The 26,347-nt window shown below is 39.1% G+C and overlaps 2 protein-coding genes across 2 annotated transcripts in view; one reads left to right on the top strand and one right to left on the bottom strand.

Annotated features, from left to right (window-relative positions):
* Positions 1-970: 970 nt before the first annotated feature.
* LOC139945747 (trafficking protein particle complex subunit 5-like) lies at positions 971-24,861 on the bottom strand. Its single transcript, XM_071943137.1, has 7 exons — positions 24,729-24,861; positions 23,799-23,887; positions 22,828-22,954; positions 22,056-22,113; positions 21,175-21,234; positions 3,631-3,695; positions 971-2,714 (listed from the first exon to the last, which is right to left on the bottom strand). The coding sequence occupies exons 1-7, from the start codon at positions 24,795-24,797 to the stop codon at positions 2,616-2,618; spliced, it is 567 nt and encodes a 188-aa protein (XP_071799238.1). The 5' UTR covers positions 24,798-24,861; the 3' UTR covers positions 971-2,615.
* The window catches only part of LOC139945746 (A disintegrin and metalloproteinase with thrombospondin motifs 6-like), a 100,982-nt gene continuing 94,722 nt past the window's right edge, over positions 20,088-26,347 (top strand). Inside the window, exon 1 of the mRNA XM_071943134.1 lies at positions 20,088-20,103. The gene's annotated coding sequence lies outside the window, so the exon portion shown is untranslated. The remainder of the gene's footprint in view (positions 20,104-26,347) is intronic.

Here is a 26,347-nt window from a genome sequence, read left to right as displayed (position 1 = left end):
CTGAGCTGTCTCATTTTGATCGGGTCTTGTAACAAATTTTATGGTCGAGTACTTTTTAGCAACAGGGCTGTGGTCTTGATGTGGCTTCTTTTCTCCAAAGTTGAGGCTCTAGAATTGAGTCCTCAAAATTATAACCAGTCACCGGAGTGTGGGTTCGAATCCCGGTCTTGACACTTGTGTCCTTGAGCAAGATGCTTTACTATAATTGCTGCTCTTCACCCAGGAGTAAAAGGGTACCTGCGAGGGTAGAGGTTGAAATTGTGTATGAAAAAGCCACAAGCGCCTTACAGGCAGCTCAGGGCTGTAAACTCCCCAGGGAGCTGAGAAACATTAAAAAGGGTATGTTATTGGCCCAATGACCAAGGCACTAATGTAGAGCGCATTGATACGGTTATTGTGAAATGCGCTATATAAGAACTTGTTGTTGTTAGTCAAGTGGTTGGATTTGTGAAGCATTTTAAAAGAATAGATTTTAAGGACTTGTTACCCAACTTCGAGCCCTGCTTCAATGAAAGGCATATGCGATTTCCTCTTTTAAGCTGATTTCCTCTTCTTTTTTTTTCCCTTTCTGTGTACAAAAGTATAGGAATATTATCTTTTCCTCTTCTTTCATAGACACTTACTCACATACCTGTATCGATTTAAAGTGTTTTTTTTCCTCAGAATTATCATAAAGAAAACGTACCCTGAAACTGCTGATTCCCCCCCCCCCACCCCCTCTCCAGATAAGCGAACATAAAGTTAACACATCATGATTATTTTTGGTAATGTTTTTCAAAGTCGGACAGCAAGTGAATCTCGAAATATATCAATCCATTTCCCATGCTAATTCAAGTTTCCTTAAAATGTCACCCTAAGTGAAGCATATAAATCAATGGTGCAAAAACATGACAGGATAAATTACTCTATTTTCTTTGATCCATGCACACCTTAACAAAAACATTTAAGACCACAACTATTTCTTCTTCTTATGCCTTACAAATCTTTAATAGTTTCTTAATAACAACATTAACCAGTAACACTTTAAAGTGTCAAGTCTTTACATATAACAAAACAAATTCTCTTGAAGTTTATCAATACCTAATACTGTGTATATATTCTTTTACGAAAACAACTTAATTTCCACGATTTTAAATAGTATTTCACAAGAATACAATTTACAAGTTAAGTATTTCTGTGGGTGCGTTTGATTAGCTTCCCTGGGTCGACCCTGGTTCTTCCCCCGGTACATTCGAATAGCTTTGACAACAGTCCAGGGGCTTACCTGGGTAAGCCCCAAGTGCCTTGCTGGTGGAGTGGGTCACTTGGGGCTGGCCTCAGGCACATGACGTCACCACGAGAGGGTGAGTGATTGTTCGATTAGCTCTTCTCAGGTGCTCACCCGAGTGAGAAAGGCGTGGTCAACACAATCGAACGCACCTTGTGTATCATTGATGACTTAGCTTAGGACCAGACATTTACAAGTAATGACTCTGCTTCTGTCTAGCCTGAGCCACACATGACATCTCTGCTTCCAGCAAGATTATCAAACTATCACTTCCTTATGAAATAATAATAAAACTCAAACTTTTCTCACAAAATTCATAAAGACAATATAAATCCATTCTAAATGGTTTTGACTTTTTCCAGATTGTATACCAAATAATCTTTCTGGTTGCGATTTTATTAAACATTGGTGCTGAAATAATAATAAAACTCAAGCTTTGTTCACAAACGACATAAAGACAATATTAATCCATTCTAAATGGTTACCTTTTCCAGATTTTACACCAAATAATCTTTGCGATAGCGATTTCAAAAAGTTCTCATCAGAGCCTTAGCTTCATGTTTACTGTAACTTTGGAATCACTGCTTGTATCTAAGTGGGAAGGTAAACCCTTAATGAGTATGTTTCACAGGAGTACCTGTGCGTTGGTTTTTTTTTCTACACCAACACTGTACACCAGAGACTGTTGGTTCACCACATAGAATGTGAAGATACTATTTAACTATTGCCCACTTGAACCTTTACGATACCAATCCATCAAAATCCAACAACATTTTTTATGTGATTTTTTTGGGGAACTGACGATTGAACCCTATACCACCCACCCCAAGCCATCAAAATCCAACAGCATGTTTTGCTTAATTCTGTTGGACCGACAACTGTCACTGAACCCCAACCACCCAAGCCATCAAAATCCAACAGTGTGTTTGTTTGATTCTGTTCAAAATCCAAGGGCAAGCTTGTTTGATTCTGTTGGACTGAGGACCGAACCCTAACCACCCAACTCATCAAGATCCAACAGCAAGTTTTGTTTGATTTTGTTGGACTAAACCCTAACCACCCCATCCCAGCCCATCAATATCCAACAGCATGTTTCGTTTGATTTTGTTGGACCAAGAACTTAACCTTAACCACCCCAAACCTATCAAAACCCAAACTTTGTGTTATTATAGTAAACTGAATGCTTTACATTGAATCCAGCATACCACCATAATTCAAGCTTTGGTGTTAAGTAACCATATTGTGTTGGGTTTTGTTAGAGTGAGGAAGGATCCATTCCAAGTGAATGTTTCAAAGGGGTTATAGTTTTAATAGACTAAGACTAAGAGCATGCAATAACTGTATTTGGCTATCGTTGATCCAATGCCTTATCTCTTGCTAGGACGGAATCCTCAAACTTAATCATGAAGGTGGTACCCTTGTGCCAATGAGCCGTGACCTTGGCCGGCTGCAAAAAAAAAAAATAATAATAATAATAATTTTAAAATCATCAACCAAAAGAAAATCTCAACCTTAAACTCTGTTTTCCGCAGAACAAGTGGCCTTTATCATTGATGATTTTGTCTCCTCCCCCCCTTTAAACAGTGGAGTGTGTACAAACTTCTTCTGATAGCGCCCTCTTGAATCTGCCTCCTCCATCCCATGTTAATTTCCCATATGGGGGACAGAGTCTCTGGGGACGGGCACTGCTAAACGGTCGGGTACCGGTTTGTACAGCATGCATTACTAGTATTATACTAAGGTAACATGACCACAGTCAGACAGCCATAATGAGAACGCAGAATTCTCTTGGTAAATTGGTCAATTCCTTGATTCAGGGAGTGAACGTGTTTGTGGTGAGCTGCTTCAGACAACACCTGTCTATTGGTTTGCCCAATCAACAGGAAAGCTCTACCAAATCACTTGGTGACTTCCATGTTTCAATTACAGCTAAAATTATCCGTCCCCCGCACTAAACTGTCCAGGGTAATCGACCTTAAAAATCCAAACCCCTCTCTGAAGACTTACGATGTTAAAAGAAAGTTGCACACCTAAGAAAAAAACAGTTCCGGCCTTGAAAATCACTTTCCCTCTTTTTTGTAAATCTTTTTTTTTATGAAGTCGCCTGACACACAACGCCCCTTCAAGGTGTGGGCTACAATTATTTGTCCAGAGGCCGTTGCCACCTGCCCTGAAACAGGGTTACCCCTTTCACAGTCCATACGAATATAGGCTTGGGTATCATAAAAGGGGCACCTCTATGAGGAGAATATAAATTTGTACAGTGGGTTATTTCAAAGCCTGCCTGTTACTACTTTGGTCAACACTCCTTAGATTTGAATGAAAATTCTAAATTTGAAGTTTGAAGAGAAACGATTACTTACAAAGTTGCAACCTGATAGTATTGATTCTACAATGCCCGCTGTGAATGCTGCACAATTCAAACTACCTGTATAGGAAGAATGAAGAGAGACAAGAGGGGATTAAGTTGAGAAAATTAACAAACCTTATTTCATGTGGCTCGAGCATCTAACTAGAGTCCTGGGAGAGACATGAGAATATTTGAATCCTGGTCATGACACTTCTGTTCTCTGGCAAGGTACTACATTGTAATTGTGTTGTGTTCATGAAAACTGTAATAGTGCCCTCATGCAACGGCTGAGATACAGGTGCCATGTTGACAAGTGTTGAAAGAATGTAAACAAATACAAAAGGCTGATGAATGAAGAAGTGTTGTGTTGTGTTGAGTTCAAGCACTGTGCTTTCTCCAGATTACTTATTAGTTTTAAATACAACACATTGCTTCTCACCACCCAGGTGTAAAATGGATAGAAATTGTTGGCATGAATGAATAATTAGTCAGATGTGTGCCATATTGGCTTCTGGTGCTGCATACTCCAAAGGAGTTGAGATGGTTTCAGGAATGCTAATTAATAGGCCCAATGAACAGTGGAAGTAATGTGTGAGGCACCTTGATACAATGCTTCATAATGCCTATTATTATTGTAGCATTGGTTGTAGACTCTGCAATAAAAAAAAATTATTTTGTAGTTTTTCTAGTTATTTTTTATTATTAACCCGTGGACAACAGATTGAGCCGGGAAAAACTTTGGTTTCCATGATAGACACTCAAGATTACAAAGGGTGGAACTTTGTTATTTTTCAAACAAACAATCATTTGCCGTACCAGCTGCTCAAACGTAGGATTCGAACTGGCTCTAGGTACCGGGCAATCTCGGTCATCCACTTGGTATGACATTGCTCTAGAATTGCTAAGTCCGTGGGTTCGAATCCCACCCGAGTAATTAGCTGTGACCTTTTGAACTCGGGGAAAGTACATCAGTTTATATGGGTAAAACCAAAATTTAATATTCTTTATCCCTGATGCAAATTCAACATCTATTAACAAAACCAATGATGTACTTTCCCTTTTAAGCCCTAACTCCCTCCTCACTCTAACATAACCCAACACCTGATAGTAACTTAACACCCAAACAGTTGCACTCTGGTTATGATGGTACGGCCAAACCCAAAATCTACTTTTATATTGTAAAATAAAGGAATAAAATGTGATTGCTGACGGTATCTGTCACTGCAAGTTCATTGACTGTGGCTGATTGTGCCCTCAATGAAAAAACAACAATTGTCCAATTTGATTGATTGTCCTAATTTCAGTGGCAAGTCAATTTGTGTGGGCTGGAGAACAGGTAGCCAGACTACCTTAATTCCAAGTATTCAACCACAAATAAACGCCCCAAAATTCTTTGCGTCTGAAAATCGTGTGACTAAGCACATTGTTTAACCTATGCCCCAAGAATGATTGTTCCTTGACATAATGTTATTACATGTAGCAGATATGACCCTCAAAAAGTCAAAAGTCTAGGACAACCACATGTTGGAATGTGTGTACTTTTTTAAACTTAAGAAATTGTTAGTGTCATTCTTAATCCCAAGGGTTTGGGTAGTATTGGAAAGCTTGTTAGCTGCTGGATAAAACATGACCAATTATTTTATGACCAATGTAGAAGAATGAAAAATCTTTTGTAAGTGTTAGGCAGAGAGTAAACATGTATCCTGGACGCTAACATCACAGTAATAACCCACCACCACAATTGTTGGAATCTGATTTTGGTGCTGCACTACTTGCCCGACCTCTTGATCAGTTACAGCATTTTTTTCCTTTCCTGCGAAGTCTGCTACATTAAGCATAAATTTTCATACTACTGTAAGAGCTGATTTTTCAGTTAACAGAGCCATTAAATGTGGCCGTTGTCAAATAAATAAATTCTAGGCTTGAAATATTTCCCTCTAGCCCCATTCCTCACCCACATGTTCCAGTTCATTAACAACACGGATGTATTTATCATTCACCAGTACCTTTCAGCGCACAGTCGTTCCATAATATTTGTTCAAGCGTAATCAGACGCGGATGTCCCGAGAAATTAAGATTTCCTGGTCTACTGACCTTCTTGGGGTACCAGTGCCAAGAGGGTTCTCACCACCTTCGTGTTTGCCAAAGATTGATCTTGACATTAGGCCTCAACGTGACAGCAGACTCGCAGGGTTATTGTTGTCAGAAATGTGCACATCATCAGAAGTACGTAAACAATAGGCAGTTAACCAGATGTCTGCTGCCACCTAGCGTTCAAAAGTCTCCCATTGCCTCCATACGCCTAGCCATTGGCATTGTGGTGTGTCGTGACCGAGGGTTCAAGCACACTGGACTCGACAGAGTCTGGGTTTGAACCTAGTCTTAACACCTTTGTCCTTAACCGTTTTAACTTTGTCCTTTCGGATGCCTGACGTAAAGACGTAGGTCCCATGTAATGCGTTTAATGCATGTAAGGGAACCCATTTACCCTTGTTTCTAAAAACATAAGTTTGCCTTGGTCTACCTGGCAGTGGCTGCTGAATGCATTGCAGCACATTGTAAACCATTGATTGTGAAGTGCTACCTAAACTGATCTCATAATCTTCATAAACCGGTCTTTAAATTTATGAAAATAAGTACATTTGAGACGTCTGTAGATATAGCGCTCCCCGAAAAACTATTTATTTATCATACTACTGTTATTTTACTATTGTTGTGGTGCGATAACAATTTTAATGTTCCCTCTGATTGCAGTGCCCTTTAACAATAGTAGAAATGAAGGGTTTGACAAACATGAAGAAGAATTTGCGAATTTGAATCGATAGTTCTTTACATGTAATAATAGCAATAATAGTGGCTTCTTATGCAGCATGCATTCTGTTATTCAGTGACGCTCAAAGCGCTTTAAATTTAACATTCAGTATTTACCTGCAAGCTATGTGGGACTACCTTTGAATTATGAGACCTAGTCCTTTTACATAGCACCACAGGGTGGTGTGGTGCAACATGCTGCTGATCAAACCAGGAACAGTTGAACATGTTACAAGATTTTTACCTGTAAACGGTGAAATATTCACACCACAAATCAACATGCACATACGCTATGTTGCATACAGACTGAAACTTAATATTTGTAATCTAGAGTAACATTTTCAGAAACTAAAATCTGGACAACGCACTATGGAATTGGTGCACAAAGACCCGTACATGTTGTGATTATGCCAAGCCATTTACACCCCTCCTCCACAATGAGTCCACACCTACGCATCAATAAATCTTTTAAACCCATCAAATATCAAAATTTCAGTGACGAACTGTGAGACATTGTGTATACGTTCGAGTCATACCCCGTCCCCTCAGCCTTTTCACTAAAACTACCTTTGCGAGGCTAAAAAGCCCCCTTCCCAAACAATATGGATGGCTGTCTGACTTCAGTCACTATCCACCGATCCACCAATCCACAACACAAAAGCAAACCACAAAGAACCCCAGGAGTAAAGGGAAATTGAGGGAACTTTTTTCTTCTCTCTGCTGTGAGTAGGCCCCTCATCCCAGCAGGGACACCCAGGCAAACTTTTTGTTATTAAAGGAAAAAACTGGATGGACAAATGGGTCTTTTATTGTCCCCCGATGGTAAACCTGGGGCTTTGTTACATGATGGAACAGATTGTTCCTGTTGACAATACTAGAGTGTCAGTGAGCACAGCCTTTTTTTCTTTCAGCGAAACCCTTTTAGTGGGGACCAGTAGCTACACTGAGATGAGACTTGTCAGACTGTTTTGAGTGCTGACAAAGATTTTTTTATATGGTGTACTGAATTTTAGAAACAAGATATGCTGCATTAGATTGATGTATTGGTGTCTTGCCTCGCCTTCCACCTCTGGATGGGACATGGTTCGAACCTCATCCTGGATTTTATTACGTGGATTTGGTTTTCAGTCCCTACTTGACTGCGTGGGGTTTCCCTACAATAATTCTCCTAGGGGTTTTCCTCCAATATCTAAAACTGAAATTTCTGCATCATCTTCTCTTCTTGCTTGGCTCTAACTAGAGCTTTGAGAGTATATCCAGATGTGGTTGTTCTGTTGGGTTGGGTTTGGATTTTAAAGGATCTCTGTTTTGGGTCAGAGGGACAGAGAGTTGTGACCATTGATGAAAGATTTCTGAAAAACTGACGAGAACAAACAAAAGATGGCAAGTAACTACTCAGTCAACAGCTAGCATAGTGTGTGTATTATTACCTACTCCCCCTCCCAACCATTCAAATTTACCAATTACCAACAATTGAGTTATTCCTTTAAAATGTTCACTGATTGGATTCTTTAAACCTCATCCTGGATTAATTAACTCCTACTTCCGAGGGATTTTGTAACTGAAAAGAAACGAAGATAAGGTCAAGTGGGTAAAGGCTGTCATCTTCCTGAAAAGCGATTAATCCTCCCTGAATGCCGATTCAAATATTGTCCCTTCATCTGGTACAGTCACCTCACCAAGGTTGCTGGGATTTTTCTCCCCACTTGTCTGGAGACAACGGGGTCAGAATGTGCCACAACACTACCTACCATGATCTGGCTGCCGACAAAGGCCAACACAAAGCACCGCAGCTCCTTGCCTGTGGCGTATTTTTGTTGTCATTTCACGACTCGAGCCTTTATCGCAAGCATGGGGAGTGCAAAGAAGGGGAACCAGTTAAGTAACCAGTGTTGTTGTCTCAAATTGTGATAATTCAGCGTTCATGTTAGATGTATTCTGGCCTGTCACCGGTGAAAGTAGAGAAAAATAGAGAAAAGGGAAACAGACAATGAGCATAGCTCGTCCGTTTGCAAAGAAACTTTCCATCCTGAGAAAACAATTTTTTTTAAAGATGATAAATGGTGTGAGCTACTCAACTATCATTGTTGGTGAGATGCGGTCGATTCAAGTTAAATACCTAATGGTTGATGATGATTAATTGGAAAGTATTTTACAGAAAATAATAAGCAATAGGCCCGCAGCTGCTAAGCAGAAACCACTTCTCAGAAAATATCTTAGCACCAGTCACAACAATGTAAACTTTATGGCATTTTGGCTGGTTACTTGTTTCTGGAAAACAAGAGATTTACAGAAAACAGAAAGCTCTTTAAAGCCATTGGACCCTTTCGGTAAACAGTGTTGTCCAAGGCCCACACTTTGTGTACCACAACTTCTATATCAAATAACAAACCTGTGGCTCAATCGGTCATCGGAGTCGGGAGAAAATAACGGAAAAACCCACCCTTGTTTCCGCGCGTTTTGCCATGTCATGACATGTGTTTAAAATAAATCTGTAATTCTCGTTAACGAGAATTTATATTGTTTTGCTGTTTTCTCAAAAAGTAAAGCATTTCATGGAATAATATTTCAAGAGAAGTCTTTCACCATTGCCTTCTGTAAACCCTGTAAGTTATTTGTAAATCTGTGAACTTTTATTTTTTTTCTGAACCGAAAGGGTCCAATGGCTTTAAGACCACTCTGCTTATTATATTCACTCGTAACTTTTTTTTCTGATTTTTGTTGCATTCCTTCTTTAACTTTATGTACAAAAATTGTGTACAAAGTTCAAAGACCAGAGATTTTTTAAACCGCTCTCCATGGTGTTGAAAGTTACTAACAATTGCTAATATTTAATAAAAGGGAGCTTAACATTTATATAGTCACGGTTTCAGTTTTGTGCCACTTTTTTTCTTGGAAGCAAGTCCTTAGTCATGAATGTTGTAGCAACAATTCATCAAATGTTTGGGATAGAAACAGTGGGGAAACAACTTTAGGGTTATTGAACACAAAAGTTGTTTTCTACTTCATACACTCAATCATTCACAGCCAAACTCTTCACCAGAAAGCTGTGGGTGTGTGTATCCTGTGGACACCCTGTTTTTCATTATGGAATCCCGTTCTAGCTGTCATTGACATACATGTAAGTCTTGGAAGTGAACTATTTGGAAGCTGTATAGAGCATACTAAATATAGCGTTACCATTCAAATACCTGCCCATAACATGGTGTCAGTGAGCGTGTGTGTGTACGTGGGTTTGTATGGCCCATCTTCCGTGGAAATTTGTCAATAGGGACAATAGGTCCTCACTTGTCGGTTCTTTGTTTACATGGGTCCTCACTAGTCATTTGTGTAAAAAAACAATAGGGATTGCTTCAATACAGGAACAACAGAAAGTACAATAGGTTTCCTCTAAAATAATGGTCAAACACAACTGGGTATGAGTGCGTGTGCCATAGAAATACAACTGGGAACGCTGCGTGCTCATGCTTCATTGATGTACACGTTTAGACTCGTATACGGCCTGCCCTACAATGTGGCCACTTCATAGCAACGAAGGGGTTATTCAATTTGGTCTATTCAAAAACATATTACAGACCTATCTCTGGATCCTGGCTAATTCTAAGTGAAAGTACCGTGCTCTTGGCATTTCAACTGCAGAGTTCCTTTTTAAATAATACAATCATTTTTTGACTAAGAAGTAAATAGTTTTGACACTGTCTGTAGTCCAGAAAATGTTTTTAAAACATATCTCTAGATCCTGACTAATCCCTAAGTGCATGAAGTGACAACCTCGTTCCCAGGGGTGATTGATCTAGACGCGCCATTTTTTCCCAGCATGCCTTGCTCGATCATAACCCCTGGAAGTGTGACTTTAAAATATCAAAATATATTGGATATTACAATTAGTCCTATGGTTGATATGATCTGTGTTGGGCGTTAGTCGCGCACAGTCTAGATGCACTGTGTGGAAAGTTGTAGAATACATACAGTGTATATAATAAGTCATAAACTTTGCGGTCAGTGTTGCGAGACAGAGACAGAAAAGTAAATTTGTACATCTGCTCGACGTACAGAGCTTTTTGAAGATGCACAGCGTTTCATATTATCATAGCCAATTTCATGTGTATCATAGCCAATCAAAGACACGGATCGAAGTTCCCCTCCCAGGGATTAGAGACATACGCAGAGTTAGCAGGTGATACGGCGCGCTGCCCATTGTAGCGAGGTTGATGAAGCGATAACCAGCATTCTCCCTTAGTAACTGGCCGAGTGCCAGTTAAAACACCGGAGGACCAGTCAAAATTCTCTTCAAGTGGTCTTGCTTCCTAGTTCAAAGTTAAAAAGCATCCATATTTAATACCGCATAAAACAAGTTTAAAGGCTGATGTACTAGTGAAAGGACAAGCTAACTGGACCTGTTGGCAAGTCACTGACAAAATTACGGGCCAACCCTAATACTCATGCAATTTCCTCATAAAAGAAAACACAGCGTACTTGGTGTTTCAAAATTCCCCGAAATCCCAATGAAATGTATTTTGACTATATTGCTCTTGAACTTTCCTACATGTATACAGGTGTGCATTTATGATTACAAAAACAGCATCATATCCCATAGTGACACCAGACAATGGAACCACAGGGACTGGGAAATATCACCCCACAATTACTTATCTTTACAAATCTTCAAAGCTGAGTGAATGTAACTCATTCTATGTAACCCATTTACATCAAAGCAGAACGCACGCACATTTCACACAGTATTTGAGGGGGTTGTAACCTCTTGCTGCGGATCTCGGCAAAAAAACGTCCGGTGCTCAGCAAACATACACAAAACATGGAAGTACGGTTAAAAATAAACATGATTTTGAGGATGAACAAAGAATTGACTAGAGTGGGATTCGAACCAACGACCTCCGGATTAACGTGCCGGCGCTCTACCAACTGAGCTATCTAGCCCTATATTGGCGGTGTCCCTATTTTGTCAATATCTTTTTCGGGGGTGCCAGTCAGAAGCCATACAACCGTTAACTGCCGTGTAGCCAGGGATCACACCCAAATTACGATACAACCTGGGAAGCGGCAGCTAGGGGATCACTTTAAGGGGATGCGACTTTTTGTTTCACATTTTGTTTGACAAAATAGGGACACCGCCAATATAGGGCTAGATAGCTCAGTTGGTAGAGCGCCGGCACGTTAATCAGGAGGTCGTTGGTTCGAATCCCACTCTTGTCAACTCTTTGTTCAACCTCAAAATCATTTACAAATTTACCCAGTCAGTTTCCCTTGTGGTTTATATTGATAAAAATAAACATGGAAGAAAAATATGTGCTGCGCTTTCTGTGGCATGTCCTGGCCGAGTGGTCTAGTGCATCAGACTTAAGCTCTGAACTGAATCATTGCAGTGTGGGTTCGATTCCAAGTCATGACACTTATATCCTTTAGCAAGGCAGTTACCCATAATTGCTTCTCTAAACCCAGGTGTATAAATGGGAAACTGAGAGGGCTGAGGCAGTACTTGTTTCAACTTCAAAGCAGGTTGTGTTTGCATGCTCCCCAGGGAGTTGGGAAAGTTTTGAAGAACTGTTAAAGTATGCATGATGAGCAAGGATAATAATGTTGTCAAGCATCTTGATCTAGCTACTAAGATCATAGAGTAAGGACAGATATGTGCAACGAACCAGTAACATTTGTCAATGTCTTGCTTCCAATTCATGCATATCATAACTACTGATTCCACTTGACCAAAAAGGGGCCAGACTGCTCTCCCCCGTCCAGCCTCAGTTTGGTTGTATTGACTTCTATGTGTGGGGAAACAAACAAGATGGCCGCATCATGATACAGATGGGTCGACCAAGAGAAAACCGGGGATGCTGATTTAAAAGAGAAAACAACTTTTGGGTGGTCCTGTCATGGATGATTGAGAACCAGCCATCAATGGAGAGGAAGCAGTGGTCAGCTTCTGGAGAGACCACAAACAATAATACACTACAGAGGTTGAGATGTGATTACAAAGATCAGCAGCGAATAAAAAGATTGCCGGATAGATAATAACGTCAGGGAGAAAGTGGTGACAAAGATCCGGAAATTATCCGTCCCCCTGAGTGGACCCTCCACCTGTCATGGTGACTTCTTGAAGTGGTTTGAATTGCGGTTTCGCCGGATGAGAGGAGCTCTTTTGAAAATGAGACGGGGGGGATACAGTCCTCTAAGACAGGGATGGTTCTTTGCTAGACTCCAACAACTCGCGTTCAGAAACCTGATTGGTATAGAGACTGCTATTCTTCTGACAAGTGACAACCCACTACTCATTTTTTGTTAAACTAATGGAGTCAACTTCTTGTAAATTGGCATCACCTCTCGTAGACAATATCCATAGACCCCTCGTGCTCTTCAGTGCTGAAAGGGAAAAGAGGATGGAACAATTGCTTGAAACATCCACTGCTTCCTTCCACTTCTAAACCAAGCCTCTGTTGACTAATTGACTGGCGTGGTATCAGGCAAAACGAATGATGTCGACCAATCACCGGATGACGTCTTGATCCTCCCCTGGGATTGTACCACACAAGATAGTTATTTTGATCCCTTTCAGCGATTTCCTCATAGAAGACGAGAAGAGACAAAAGCTGCTGGCATCTTGACAGGAGACCACCAAACCAGCAGATTGTTCCTCCGGAGTCATTAGAAAACTACAAAAACACCCTCCTGTTATTAATGAAATACCACTCTATGTGTTTCCATCTCCTAAACACACAAACACAAAAACTTTCAACAAAAGCTGGCATAAATGAGTATAATTCCCTTCAGGTACTACCTGCACTCCCCACCCTCATCTACAATGAATGTAATATCTTGACCACCTGTTTACACTTTACTGATGAAACTTTTTTCCCATGAGAGGCATGGGGTCGGATAGTCTGTGCTTCCAGGTGATCAAAGGATTCTGAATATACACAGTTACCCAGGTGCAAAGCATAGATTTATAACGTGAGACTGGTATTGGAGGCTAGACTCGCCCCAAAACTCTCATTCACTTTTGTGTTGAGATCCTTCACAACGCTGCCAACTTTTGCATCTTGTAACCAGTGAGATTATACAACAAACAGGACCCTATTTTTAAAGCAAAGAATCGGCGCCTACGGAAGCGGGGAGGTCCAGGCTTATGTCAAGTGTATTTCACAGGTTAGCAGGGCTTGTGCACATGCGCACTTGGCAAATATGAATATTTAGCATTTAACCTGTAATTTTTTTTAGCTCAATTGGTTGCCATAGTTACGAGATAATCATGGAAGAAAAAAACACCCAGGAAGGGTGGTAATAAACAGGAAGTCGTGTGCTTTCAGGTGCTTGATTTTGGGACCTCAAACTGTTTTTAGTGGAGCCGTTTCTCACAATGTTTTATACTATCAACAGCTCTCCATTGCTTGTTACCAAATAAGTTTTTATGCTAACAATTCTTTTGAATAATTACCAATAGTGTCCAGTGCATTTAACCTGCACAGGTAGACCCATAAAGTAGTCGTTTATCTTATCAGTTAATGTTGCACATTATACTTTTTTTCTGGTTAACACTGAGAGACCTGACCAAGTCCTTTATAATTTCACATCCTTTATCCAAGGCCTTGGTCCATTATTCCTATTTTCAAATTGCCTGGCCGGTTCTTTTCACACAGTGAACAGACTGTAACATCCCTTGCATAATGTCTCAGCTCGGGATAAAAACTTTCAAAGAGTGAGTAAACGCACACCGGCTTCCCTCTATTCAAATCTGCCACAGCGTTAACCAATTAAAACTGCCCCCTCCCCTCTATTTTTTATTTACTATTGGATACAATTAAAAACCATTGACGTCATTTGGTTAAGTAATTAGTAGCAATTATTGTCACCCCAGAAGAAGCGACTGGGGCTGGGACAAAACCTCCACAGGTGGTCGCTTCAGTCAATGAGTGCAATCACATACCATAGTGACAAGAAGGTTGGGGGTAACTGTCAATGACGCAAGCGATGGTGTCTCGTCAGCAGTTTTGCATGACTTATTACTCGGACATTGACAAGTCACATTTCTGATGACTCTGGCGCGAGTCATGATGGTCAATGACTCAACAATCTGGACTCAGACTTGACTTGGGACTTGCACTAGTTAAATTTTAAATGGAAAGGCAGATGATGTCGGCAATTTACATCATTTTAACGTGAGGTGAGAGACTTTGTAACATTTTCGCAACTCCCATGAGACCTCTATCTATTCCCTTTCTCCTTAATTATTCAAACGTAAGTTTCTTCAAAAGTCGTAAAATATTGTGAAGAGTATAATGCCCTTTGCAACCGATCAAAGAGCTAAATAACTTATTAAAAAATGGTATGTTCACATTTGTTTTATATAGGGTTTTTAATTTTTGGAACAATTGATGACAAATTAGTGAGCCCAATCTTTTTCTTTATTTATTATTATAATTTCAGTTTATAACCGTAGGTTTTTGGGGTAAGGTTTCAAAATAATGTTGAACTTAAGTGACTCAGACTCAACCTTTTAGACTCAAGACATTGACTCCGACTTGACAGTAGGGAGGTTTGAGTACAATGGGATTTAGAGAAGGATTTGAGACTGTAAGGGTTTGAATCAAAATATTTAAAACATTCCTGCATTCCCCCAAATTACAAAGAAAAGACGAAGCTTTAACAAATTTCATTTTATTGAGAGAATAGAAAATTAATTTTCCTTCAAGAAAATTGAGTCTTCCCGGATTTAGACTTTCATTTCTATTGAACTTTTATACAGTCAGGGACTTGGGACTGTAAGGATTTGAATCAAAAATATGTAAAATATTTCTGCATTCACCCAAACTACAAAGAAAGACAAAGCTTCAAAAAAGTAATTTTTTTGAGAGAACAGAAAGTACGTTTTGCTACAAGGAACTTGAATCTTCCCGGATTTAAACCAAACTCAGACATTTCATTTCTTTTGTACAAACCATCAGACAATTAACAACAACGTCAAATATATTTCTGGTATGTAACTTCTAAACCTTTCGTAGAAACTGGATTGCCTCAGGTAAAAAAAATGTGTGTGATAGGTCCTTCACACTAGTCAGGCAAATTTCTGTCGGCCACCTTTGTCGATTTATTGCGTTCTTTGCAAGACTAAATAGCTTCATGCATGACAAAATAGTTGGAAGTCTAATACCAAAAAATGACAAATTTGAAAGAAATGACTGTGGTCTTTTGAATTTGTTTAGGTATAAACCACTCAGTTGGTGTTTTGGATCCTTTTTCTATAAATTTGAATCCAAAGGATCCATATTCTTGATAAGACGGCAAATAGTTCCCCATTATATTCTTCATGGGAAAGGTGAAAGGAATGTTTCATAAGTGAATGTAACACACCCAAAAATGATGTCTTGAACAAGAGCCTAGAATGTCACACCTTCATGTGTGAGGCACTTGTTCTAAGTAATAAGAAAGTGTTATTGCAATCAAGTCATGACTTTTGGTAACATACAAGACCCTAGTCAGGCAACAAGAATGTGTCATTTATTTGCTTTCTTTTCCCAATTCAACAAGACGGAGGTGTCCATCCCTTGTTCTACTATTTACAAACTCATTGTTTGACTTTTGAAAAGATCGACTCCTTGAAGAAAGAATATGTACACCGCGATAAACAAGACTTTATCTCTACCTCTTTAAGGTTCGGCTTCTCATCAAAGAAAACCAACACAGCTCGGTGTTTGTCTTCCTGCACCGATAGTATCCTTGATCAAAGCCGGAGAAAGTACAATCACAAAGCGTCCCGCCAGTTCACACAAAGGGATTTTGTCTTCCTGATTCTAATTGCAAACTGTGGAAGCATTGTCCACCATCTCAGACATCGTATGGCTTCTCCGACAAACAATCCCTGCACTGTTCCCAACGTTCAGCTAAACCTCGTCTCCTCAATACAAGCAACGACAAGATAGATCTTTCCCTTTCCGAAGAGCCTCACCCCTTTTTCTTCTCACACGGTTGCTTCATAATACAGCCAACAAAAGCACTCTTGTTCGTTTTTATTTTACGCTTACAAAAACAAACATAACAACAATATATGGGTCTTTTGAAGTCTGCGATTTTGCAATTTATACCCAGGTCCAAGAGGATCGGCAAACAGGAACGGGAAGGTCCCAGAACAACAGAGATTGGGGGAAAAGGATAACATTGTCGCAATCGCTAGGGTGTTAAGTAGCCCTTCAGTCACACACGTGCACAATACAGAAGACCACTAAGTGATATTTTTAACACAATAGAAGGCAGATACAATGAATATCTTGCTTGACGGCCCTCTGATGGTTGTTTACGTAATCCTTTTCAATCTGTGAGTCAAGATCTACTTTGCAAAGAGGGGGGAGATTTTGTATATTTGTGTGGCTCCTCCACACATCATCACTGCAAACAAAGGGCGGACAATATCCAAAGATTTGGAGACCACATCTGTGATTGAATCATCGGATAAGCACGTTTCCAGTTCTCAAACAGAGACTCGCGTCAAAATTACTCAGTGTAAGCTTTTTTTTTAATGCTAGAGATTTTATTAAAGACACTGGATGCTATTGGTAATTGTCAAAGACCAGTCTTCTCACTTGGTGTATCTCAACATATGCATAAAATAACAAACCTGTGAAAATTTGAGCTCAAATGGTTGACGAAATGGTGCGTGATAATAATGAAAGAAAAAACAACCTCGTCACACGAAGTTGCATGCTTTCAGATGCTTGATTTCGAGACCTCAAAATATGATTCTGAGGTCTCAAAATCAAATTCGTGGAAAATTACTTCTTTCTCAAAAACTACGTTACTTCAGAGGGAGCCGTTTCTCACAATGTTTTATACTATCAACAGCTCCCCATTACTCGTTATTACCAAGTAAGATTTTATGCTAATATTTATTTTGAGTAATTACCAATAGTGTCCACTGCCTTTAAAGACACACTCCTGGCAAAGTGTAGGTCATCTTAAAAAAAAATGAAATGCTTGAAGCACGACTTCCCACAAATCAGCTTACTTATGTAACCTGACACAGGAGTGCCTACATTTTGTACAAAAAAGGAAAAGTTCATGAAAAATAAGAGTAGATATTCCCTTGAATACAAGTAACATGATGTTAGAGGTTTACAGATTCTCTATTCTGGAGGTTTGGCCATAAGAGCCCCCCCCCCCCCCACAATTAGAATTCTGCCCTCAATGCGTCCAGAGGTTGGTATCCGCTGTCACCTTTCTATCGTGGTAGATTTTACGGTCTTGATGAAAATATTGTGACAGTTTTTTTCCTGAAACTTTACTAGGTGACTAATATGCATATTTCTTGATAATTTTTAACTAACCAGCATTAGGTTGACAATTATAACCTAACAATGACTCTACCTGTAACATCAACATTTTAAAAGACATGATTTGTAAGCCTTTCCATAAGCCATGAATGGTTGGTTTGGCTCTCCTTAACCAAACCAACCACAAGCAAGAAGACAAAGAAAGCCCACAACCAACTTGGAATGGGTCTCATGGTGTCTAAGGCCAAACGGAGCTGTTGTGACTGTCACCTCTACCTGTTTATGTTGCCCTAAACAGGGGTGGCCCCAATCTGGGGTTTCATATCAATACCTCCTAACAAACCGTCCCATTTGAGATCAGAACTGTTGTGCTTGTAATCACCATTAATGTACCCCTTTTTTTTAAACCACAAAATCAAAGTTTATCTCAGAGTACATGCTGACTTTGTTCTGTAAGTAAAGATCCCCCATCTTAAGTCTCTGATAATATCCTCTTAAGTTTTTTTTCCTCGTTACAGAAGACTCGCCCAGCTCTATGCAAGACAAAAGCTAACACCTTTCATCAGGACAAGATAGTGGGTGGTCCTACGGTGGGCATCTCTAGGCCACTACCCCCTCCCAAGGTAAAGGGATGAATTCAACGTTGAGACAGGTAAGTGTGTGGCTATTCAGGGTACCGGCCAATTAAGTTGGTAATCCAATGAGCATTCACTGGCCGGGTTGCTTAATTGGTCCTGCGTTTTAGACAAATAATGGCGGGGTATTGTGGGGGGATAGAATCCAGTAAGATGAAGAGAATATGGTGTATCCTTGCCATTGGGGAGGGAACAAAAGCTTGTGGGAATTTCCAGCAGAACGGCTGGCCAACAGGGCACTGGGTGACAAGTCAAACCAAGTCTTCAAGAATTGAAGGCTGCTCGATCCAAATAATTTATTAAAAGGACAATTTTTATGATGAAAGATATAAAGGATTTCTGTCATGTCTGTATCATTTAATAGAAATGATTGGCCACTGTATGATGGGTTGACTTTATACAATAACTGTAACTCGTATACTCGGTGCTTCCCAGGCTTACTACTTGAGTGGGATTCGAACCAATAACACCCACAAGTTCTAAATCAGATGTCTTGACAACTAGACCACCAAGCTTGCCCAGTGAGAAGAAGCCAGTTCGAATCCTGTATTTAGCATTGAGTACCCCAATCATTCGATAGGTACATGTTTAACAATGGCATCGGGGAATGAAGATTATTATTTATCTGCTTGAGAATTGGCAGGGGATGTTGGTTCAAATCCCAAACAAGTAGAATGTGAGTATTTTTCCACAAGACTTGTGAGAAAGTACTGAGTATACAGTGCTTATCACATATCAGTGTTCAGGTAAAAAAACAAATAGTCTATTAGGCCAAATAAAAAAAAATACCAGTTGATTTTTCCAAAAGAGGATGAGGGCCTTTTTAAAAAAAAAGAATTCCCCAAGATGGCTGCCAAGTATTTCAAATCAAACAGGCCACAAATTCTACAGTTTGAACCCAACGCAAACCTATTTAATGTCTATACTATTTGTTGCATGAGGACCCGAGTTAACAGGGTCGAATTATTACAGCAAAAAGATTCACTTGTATCTGTAAGGCATTCACTCATTTTGTTTTATGAAACAGACGGTTACGCATATTTCGAGAGCATCCTGTTAGATTCATTCATTATTATTATTTTTTTTTTTAAACGAAAATATTTAAAAAAAGGATGCAGGCCCCAAACAGGATGCAGGCGGGGCAATCAATTGGTATTTATTTTTTTGGCCTTAGTCTGTCACTATTAATTATAAGCAACTTATGCATTATCTAAACAGGACAGATTTGTAGCCATAAGTCATGACGAGACGGTACCCTTGTTCACCCAAACTACTATAGCACTACATGCACCCAAAGAAGTTTTTTTTTAGTCGGCCGATGATAAAAGAAAACGTCATGCATGGTTGACTGCACAAGATCTGTATATTGAACGCACTTCGTTTTCAATTCAATAGACTTTAATACTACATCCACAACAGGGTTATAATTCAGTGAAGACATTGTGTTATTAAAAAAGCCCACAGAATCCTTTCATTTCAGTGTAAACCTTGGCAGTAACTTTCATACAATGATGACAGCAGACCCAATATAATAATCAGACCAAAAAGCAGTTAAATTTGTGTTCAGTCAGTTCTGGGGAGATATTGTACTTAGGACATACGGAGAATTTGTTTTTGAGAAACAGGAAACACTGACCAAAGTGATCAAAATTATCTGACTGTCCAACAGGTCCGTAAGAAGATACAGTGCTTAGGAGATGGGATTACTATGACTTGAAACCATTGTATACTTGGATCATCTCCTGTCAACAGGATTATGGAATGGTATGTACAGTGCTTTAAGGGGAGATTAAATGTTTCAGTGAGACAAGGGCTCAATTTCATGGTTCTGCTTACCGTAAGCAAAGAATGAACGCTTATAAAAGCAGGGAATTTTGTGCTTACAGTAAGCGGATTTTGAAGGGTTAGCAGGAAATTTCAGCTGTGCACATGCGTACTTCACGTTACTAGAATTTTTTGCTTCAAGGTCCATTCCAAGGTTCATTCAAGCCAGTGCAGAAATTTGGCAGTTGCCGTGCAAGCGAAGAACGGTGTTCCTAAGTGCGGAATTCGGTGATTTTATAAGCAGAGCCAAGAAACGGAGCCTTGTAGCAGTAAATATTTATGTTCTCACTTTGTTATTAACTACAATAACCACACTGTAATGATGAAGAATTACAAATTACAAGTACTGTTTTTTTTTGTTTTACCATGTATCTAAGTACCAACACAAACAACACACTACAACTACTACTACTATAAATAATAAGAAGAACTAGTTCTCATATAGCGCATTTTGCAATATTAACATATCAATGCGCTTCACATTAGTTACCTGGTCGTTGAGCCAATAAGTTACAGCATTCCTGTAATCTTGCTGTATCAATGCGCTTTACATTATCAATGCGCTTTACATTAGTCCCCTGGTCATTGAGCTAATAAGTTACAACATTCCTGTAATCTTGCTCAGTTCCCTGGAGAATATACAGCCCTGGTGCTGGAAAGGCTTTTACTGTTTTACTTCACACTATGAATAACCTTATCACTTGGTCTTAAAAATTCCTGAAGTAATTTCAACTCCTTAGGAAGAATTCCTCCCTGTGTGGGAGTTGTACCTTGTTGAAAGGACCCCAAAAATGTGCAAGCATAAAGGCCCTGTTTCCAAAATCTTTTTTTTCCCTCCAACAGAAACTTACGTTGTGGTTTGAAAAATTCGGCTCATAATAAAAAAATAAATGTTGCTAAATGAGAGCATATATGTCTCAATAATTCGCCCTGAACTATTGCAATTGGTTTTAAAAAAAAAAAACTTTAAACCTCTCCCTTTGATAAAAAATCTACAAATAATCCACTCACCTTTATCTTTGGGGACAGAAATAAAATAATTGACGAGTGATTCCTTCTCTATAATGTAATCTGATTATTCATGATCAGGAAAAAAAGCTTCTTTAAACCTTGTATAATACAAGTGTAAAATATGTATTCTTTTTTTACAAAGAGTGAACTTGTACATTCAGAGCCTTTTTGGCAGGCAAGATACTCTACTGTTTCTGTTAATACAGAGAAACTTTACATTTTTGTCATCGTTTTTCGTCATACGATTTGATACGGGAAACATGACATTTTTTGTCATATGTTTCGAGATGTGCCCCCCTTTCTTCATTTCAACATGTGATGTCACATGGTCTGTAACGACTTTATAGTTAATTGTACAGAAAATGTTTTGCATCATTTATAGGCGTTGCACTTCTGCTTCTCTTTTTAAAGTAGCTTCTCGGGCTAGTAAGACTTGTTCTAGTCTGCAGGAACTTTAGTAGCCCAGATTTGCGACACCTGGTAATAACTCATGACAATAAAACCTTCCATTGTAACAAGCAACACAGAGCTGTTGATAGTATAACATTTTGTGAGAAACAACCCCCTTTGAAGTACTGTAGTTTTAGAGGAATATGTCACATTAGTCACCAACGAATTTGAATCAGAGCATGAAGGCATGAAGCCTTTCTCATGCACCTAAGAGAATGGAATTATGTACAGTAAGGGTGTTCTGTTCTTTCATTATTCTTTTGCGACTTTGATGACCAATCGAGCCAACTTTTTCACAGGTTTGTTGTTGTATGCATATGTTGGGATACACCAAGACGTGTTGTCTGTGTGCTTTAAAAAAACTTAAGCAAGATATGAAATCTAATTGAAAATTCATTGTCACAGACACAATTTTTGTCATCAAAGGATACAAGTTCTCTCATCATCATTAGCATGTTCCAGCTTATCAGCTTCCTTGCCAAACAGTACCTGAAAACAAACATGTATAAAAAAAACTTTTTAAGTTGTCTAGCCAGCGAGCAAATTAATTTGTTAAGCCTAGTCTTCAAGCTTTTATTAAATGCCATCTTTCAAATTTATAGACAACTTTGACTTGGACTTTTGGACTATTCCTTTTGACTGGTCCTAAGAAGTTTGAAAAATTTATTATAACTATTGTTCAGATAAAAAAAAAGGGCACGAAGGCCATGACCTTCATTGGGTCTTGGCCTTGATGCCCCCTCAAAAGTTTCCAAAAGACTTTTCCATTGAAATTACCCTTTGAAAAATGAAAATGGTGGTTGTCTTCCAAAAGGTAAATTGCTATTTTGATATTTTGATTTTAAATTCAACAACACTTACACCAATTTTGCACTCAACCTCACAGCATCACAGTTATTTTACATAACCTTGAATATCTCATATAACACATTACAGGCCTGATAATTTGCGGAGGCAACAAAAGGCGATTGCCTCCATGCCCCCTGGTCATTGCCTTGGTGCTTATGAAATGCTCTAGTAGAAATGTAAAATGTCCACATAAAGTGCCCTTTACCAAAGACAAAATGTCTTGGTGCCTTTGCCCTTTCAAAACGAAGCATGAAGACCTGACATTATTTCACCAGAGTTGAAAATTCTTGGCCTGCAGTACCCAAGAATTTCATGATAAGCAGAGCCACAAGATTACGCACAGGCTGTACACACCTTCCAGACATTAGACTTAATGAAGAGGAGAATGTTGAGTAGTTTAGTTTCTCTCTTCAGACCTTTCTCTCGGATGAAAAGTAGATCCAGAATCCGAACTCCGACATGCTGACCCATTTCAGATAATCTAAAAAGATTTTTTAAAAACAATGAAAACTTTATGAATCAGGATGGGAAACACTCAAAATGGGAGATAAACATTCACGTAAACTTTGGATTATTTCAGTTTCCTATTTGAGTGATTTGGCAATTCAGACATCTACTCAAGAGTGTGTGGGTAGTTGGTCCGAATCCCATCCGAGTAGTCTGTGGATTTCTCTCCACAGGACTCCTAAAGCACTCAGTATACAGTGCTTACCACATCGGTGTGTAGGGTTAGAAACAAAACTAACAAACAGATTTGTTTTGGCACTAAGAATGCTTTGCAATCGATGGTTGTCAAAGCATGGTAGGTTTGTTCATAACCACAGCATTATACTACAGAGTTTGATAGGAAACTTTGGAGCAGATGAATTTGTACAAATGTCAGTGCTCCAAATTTACACTGGACCGCAGGCCATAGGCCACTGATTCTAGCACCAAGCCAGTAAGCGCATGACTCGATAAGTCCGGTGGCCTTGTGTTTTTATTAAAATATTGAACCCTTCAGTCTGATGAAAACTTGTATTTCCCCTGGGGTGGATTTCACAAAGAGTTAGGACTAGTCTTATCTCGAGTTAGGACCAGTTACTCGTCCTAACTTAGGACTATCCATGCAATGTGTATATCTCCTAGGACTAGTCCTAAGTTAGGAATAGTCCTAACTTTTTGTGAAATCGACCCCTGTACTCCTTCTAAAAACTAATTGTGTACAATCGCTGTTTTAATTTGTTTTAACGGAGTACAGCGCCCCAGTTCCTGGGTCTAATCCCATCAAATATTCATGTCATCCACAATGACCAACAAAGTCTATCGGCGCTGCAAATACTTACTTGCTTTGGAGTTCAGGAACCGAGCCCACTCTGTTCTGGCAGTAACTCACCATCTCAGAAAACAGCAGGGCAAATGTACTGATATTCACCTGAAGAAAATGTAGATAAAGTTTGTATTTTCTTCACTTTGTCTATTAATATTCCTTCAAAAACTTGGTTGTGTTTCTTTTCAGTCAGTTGAAAAACAGCCAAATGTCTCTTCCAGTTCATATTTACAGACATGCAACTTGGTCTTGATTAAACCAAAACTTTAATAAACGGGAATTTTGATCATGTTCATACATTATTTGTGGAGGTGGCGTTTTTCAATTTTATGGAGAAAAAAATCCAAGGGAAAAAAAGAGCAAATGTGCTGAGAATTTGCATGCCTGTGTTTTGTCTTTGCATATAAAGCATTTGTGCGTGGCTCTCTGCATTTTACACACAGCAACTGGGGAGTGCAAATTTGTTTTTAATGTATAATAATAATAAACCATTCTTGTATGTATAGTGCATTTTAGTGCCATATCACAATCACATTAGACTAGAAGTATCTATGCGCTTTGACACCAAGATGAAAACAAACAGAGACAAAAATCAAAATTTAGTAAAAAAAACAGCTTTATATCTCAATTACTTATGATTATGCCAGCTCCAATGAATACTTACCCCAAGCTGTAAGGGAGGCATACTTACCACAATTGTTAACTTAGTCACATAATATCAACACAGAATGAAGAGATCGGGCTTCACATGACAACTGTATTTCTATTTGCCAATGGCAATGCTAATTTTGTGTACAAAAACAGTACAGACGAACGATCCCATCAGAACAATCGCCCAATCTTACTGATCGAACACATTTCCCATGACGAAAAACATTAACTAACCTAATTCCTAAGAACCCCTAGTATCCAAGCCACTAAGGCATCCTTTTCCAGACATTCTTACCTCCGATTTGCCCTTGCTGAGCGGGCGATCTACCACACTTCCCTTCTGTTGTGTCTTTCGTTCCGCCATGTTTACTCGCCCATAATAAGTAGTCTGGTGTCAGTTGACTGTGCAGCTCCACTGTCCTTTTGCATAACATGGGTACCGTACCAATGAGGGTTTTGTAGTTATCGACGGCTGTTTTATGAACAAACATTGTGCATTTTAAACAGGGCGGTATCCTTCGTAGTGAAGAAGGGCTTCTGGAGTGTTAGTTTAATATCAGGGCACGTGACATATAGACATTAAGATAAGCTAACTAGATAAAGCACATCAGTACTTGACGTAGTCTTATTTGTATAGATATGTTTTTACATCTATGTTAAATGAAAATATTTCATCTTGATCAATGCTACCATAATGCTAATAGGCATACAGATTTGTTGTTTTATCCGTAATATTGTTTTTTATACCACAAGCGGATAAACATTAGCCTTGGCCTAAAACTAAAACGTAGCAATTGCAGCTTATAATTGCGGCAATTGCAGTTAACTTTAAAAGGTAACACTGTTGTTTTACTTTGCTATAAGCACAAACTTATTGAGGATATCTGAACTTTAAAATGGGAAAGAAAGAAAACGCACACACACTAAAAAAGGGGGTAGCCTTCAATCCGGCTTTCTGGATCGTTCTTTTACCCCCATCCATCGGCCTTCTCTAGGGAGTTCGCGTTTCTATTCTTGTCCCAAACCCTGTAGCCCATTCTATAGACTCTTTCTTAATCCATTTTGTGCAGCTATATTCAGACCTCCACGAGAGACAGTTTCCCCCCTTGAGAAATAAAACCCTTCCTATTCCAGCCTATTGGACAATCACTGAGCAATTTATTTAGCATAATGTAACACTGGAAGCTATAGGGATTTATTTATAGGCCTACGATGAAAAACGGGTTTCATTTGGGCGAGGCAAATTGGTTTTCCAACGGGGTGGTGATTTTGTCAAATTGGTCTAAATGGGTTTGAATTGATTATCGCCATGAGTGTGTGGCTGATACCCTCATATTTCCAGATACTCGATGTTTGTATCATTCTTAGCGTACAGTGAATAGAGTTTCGATAATGGATAGGTGGAATTTGTTGTGCAGGGTTTGGAAAAAGGAAAACCACATTGAGTAAACGGTTCAATTCAATAAGACATTTATTTCATTTTGACATCCTCAATGACAGTGAATACAATTTGTATAAGGACATTTTTAAACAGTAGTTTTGAAACAGAATCAGTATAACATAATGACGGTAGTAAGCTTATAAGTAAGTTTACTTTAAAGGAACACGTTGCCTTGGATCGGATGAGTTGGTCGTTGAAAAGCGTTTGAAACCGTTTATTATGAAATGCATATGGTTAGAAAGATAAGTCAAAAATTTGACTACCATAAATGGCCGACCTTGTTAGTCGACGAGGTAAAAGGAAAACCACGCAATTTCGAGGCATACTTGTGTAGATCATTGTACTCTACTTTTAAAACATCTTTCTAACCATGTACATTTTATATCAAACGGTTACAAGCACTTTTTATAGACCAACTCGTCCGATCCAAGGCAACGTGTTCCTTTAAGGCCGGGCACACATGACTGTAAACA

The sequence above is a fragment of the Asterias amurensis genome, chromosome 13 (assembly GCF_032118995.1).
Source record: "Asterias amurensis chromosome 13, ASM3211899v1".
NCBI classification, from domain to species: domain Eukaryota; kingdom Metazoa; phylum Echinodermata; class Asteroidea; order Forcipulatida; family Asteriidae; genus Asterias; species Asterias amurensis.
This window is presented reverse-complemented; position numbering and strand designations above follow the sequence as displayed.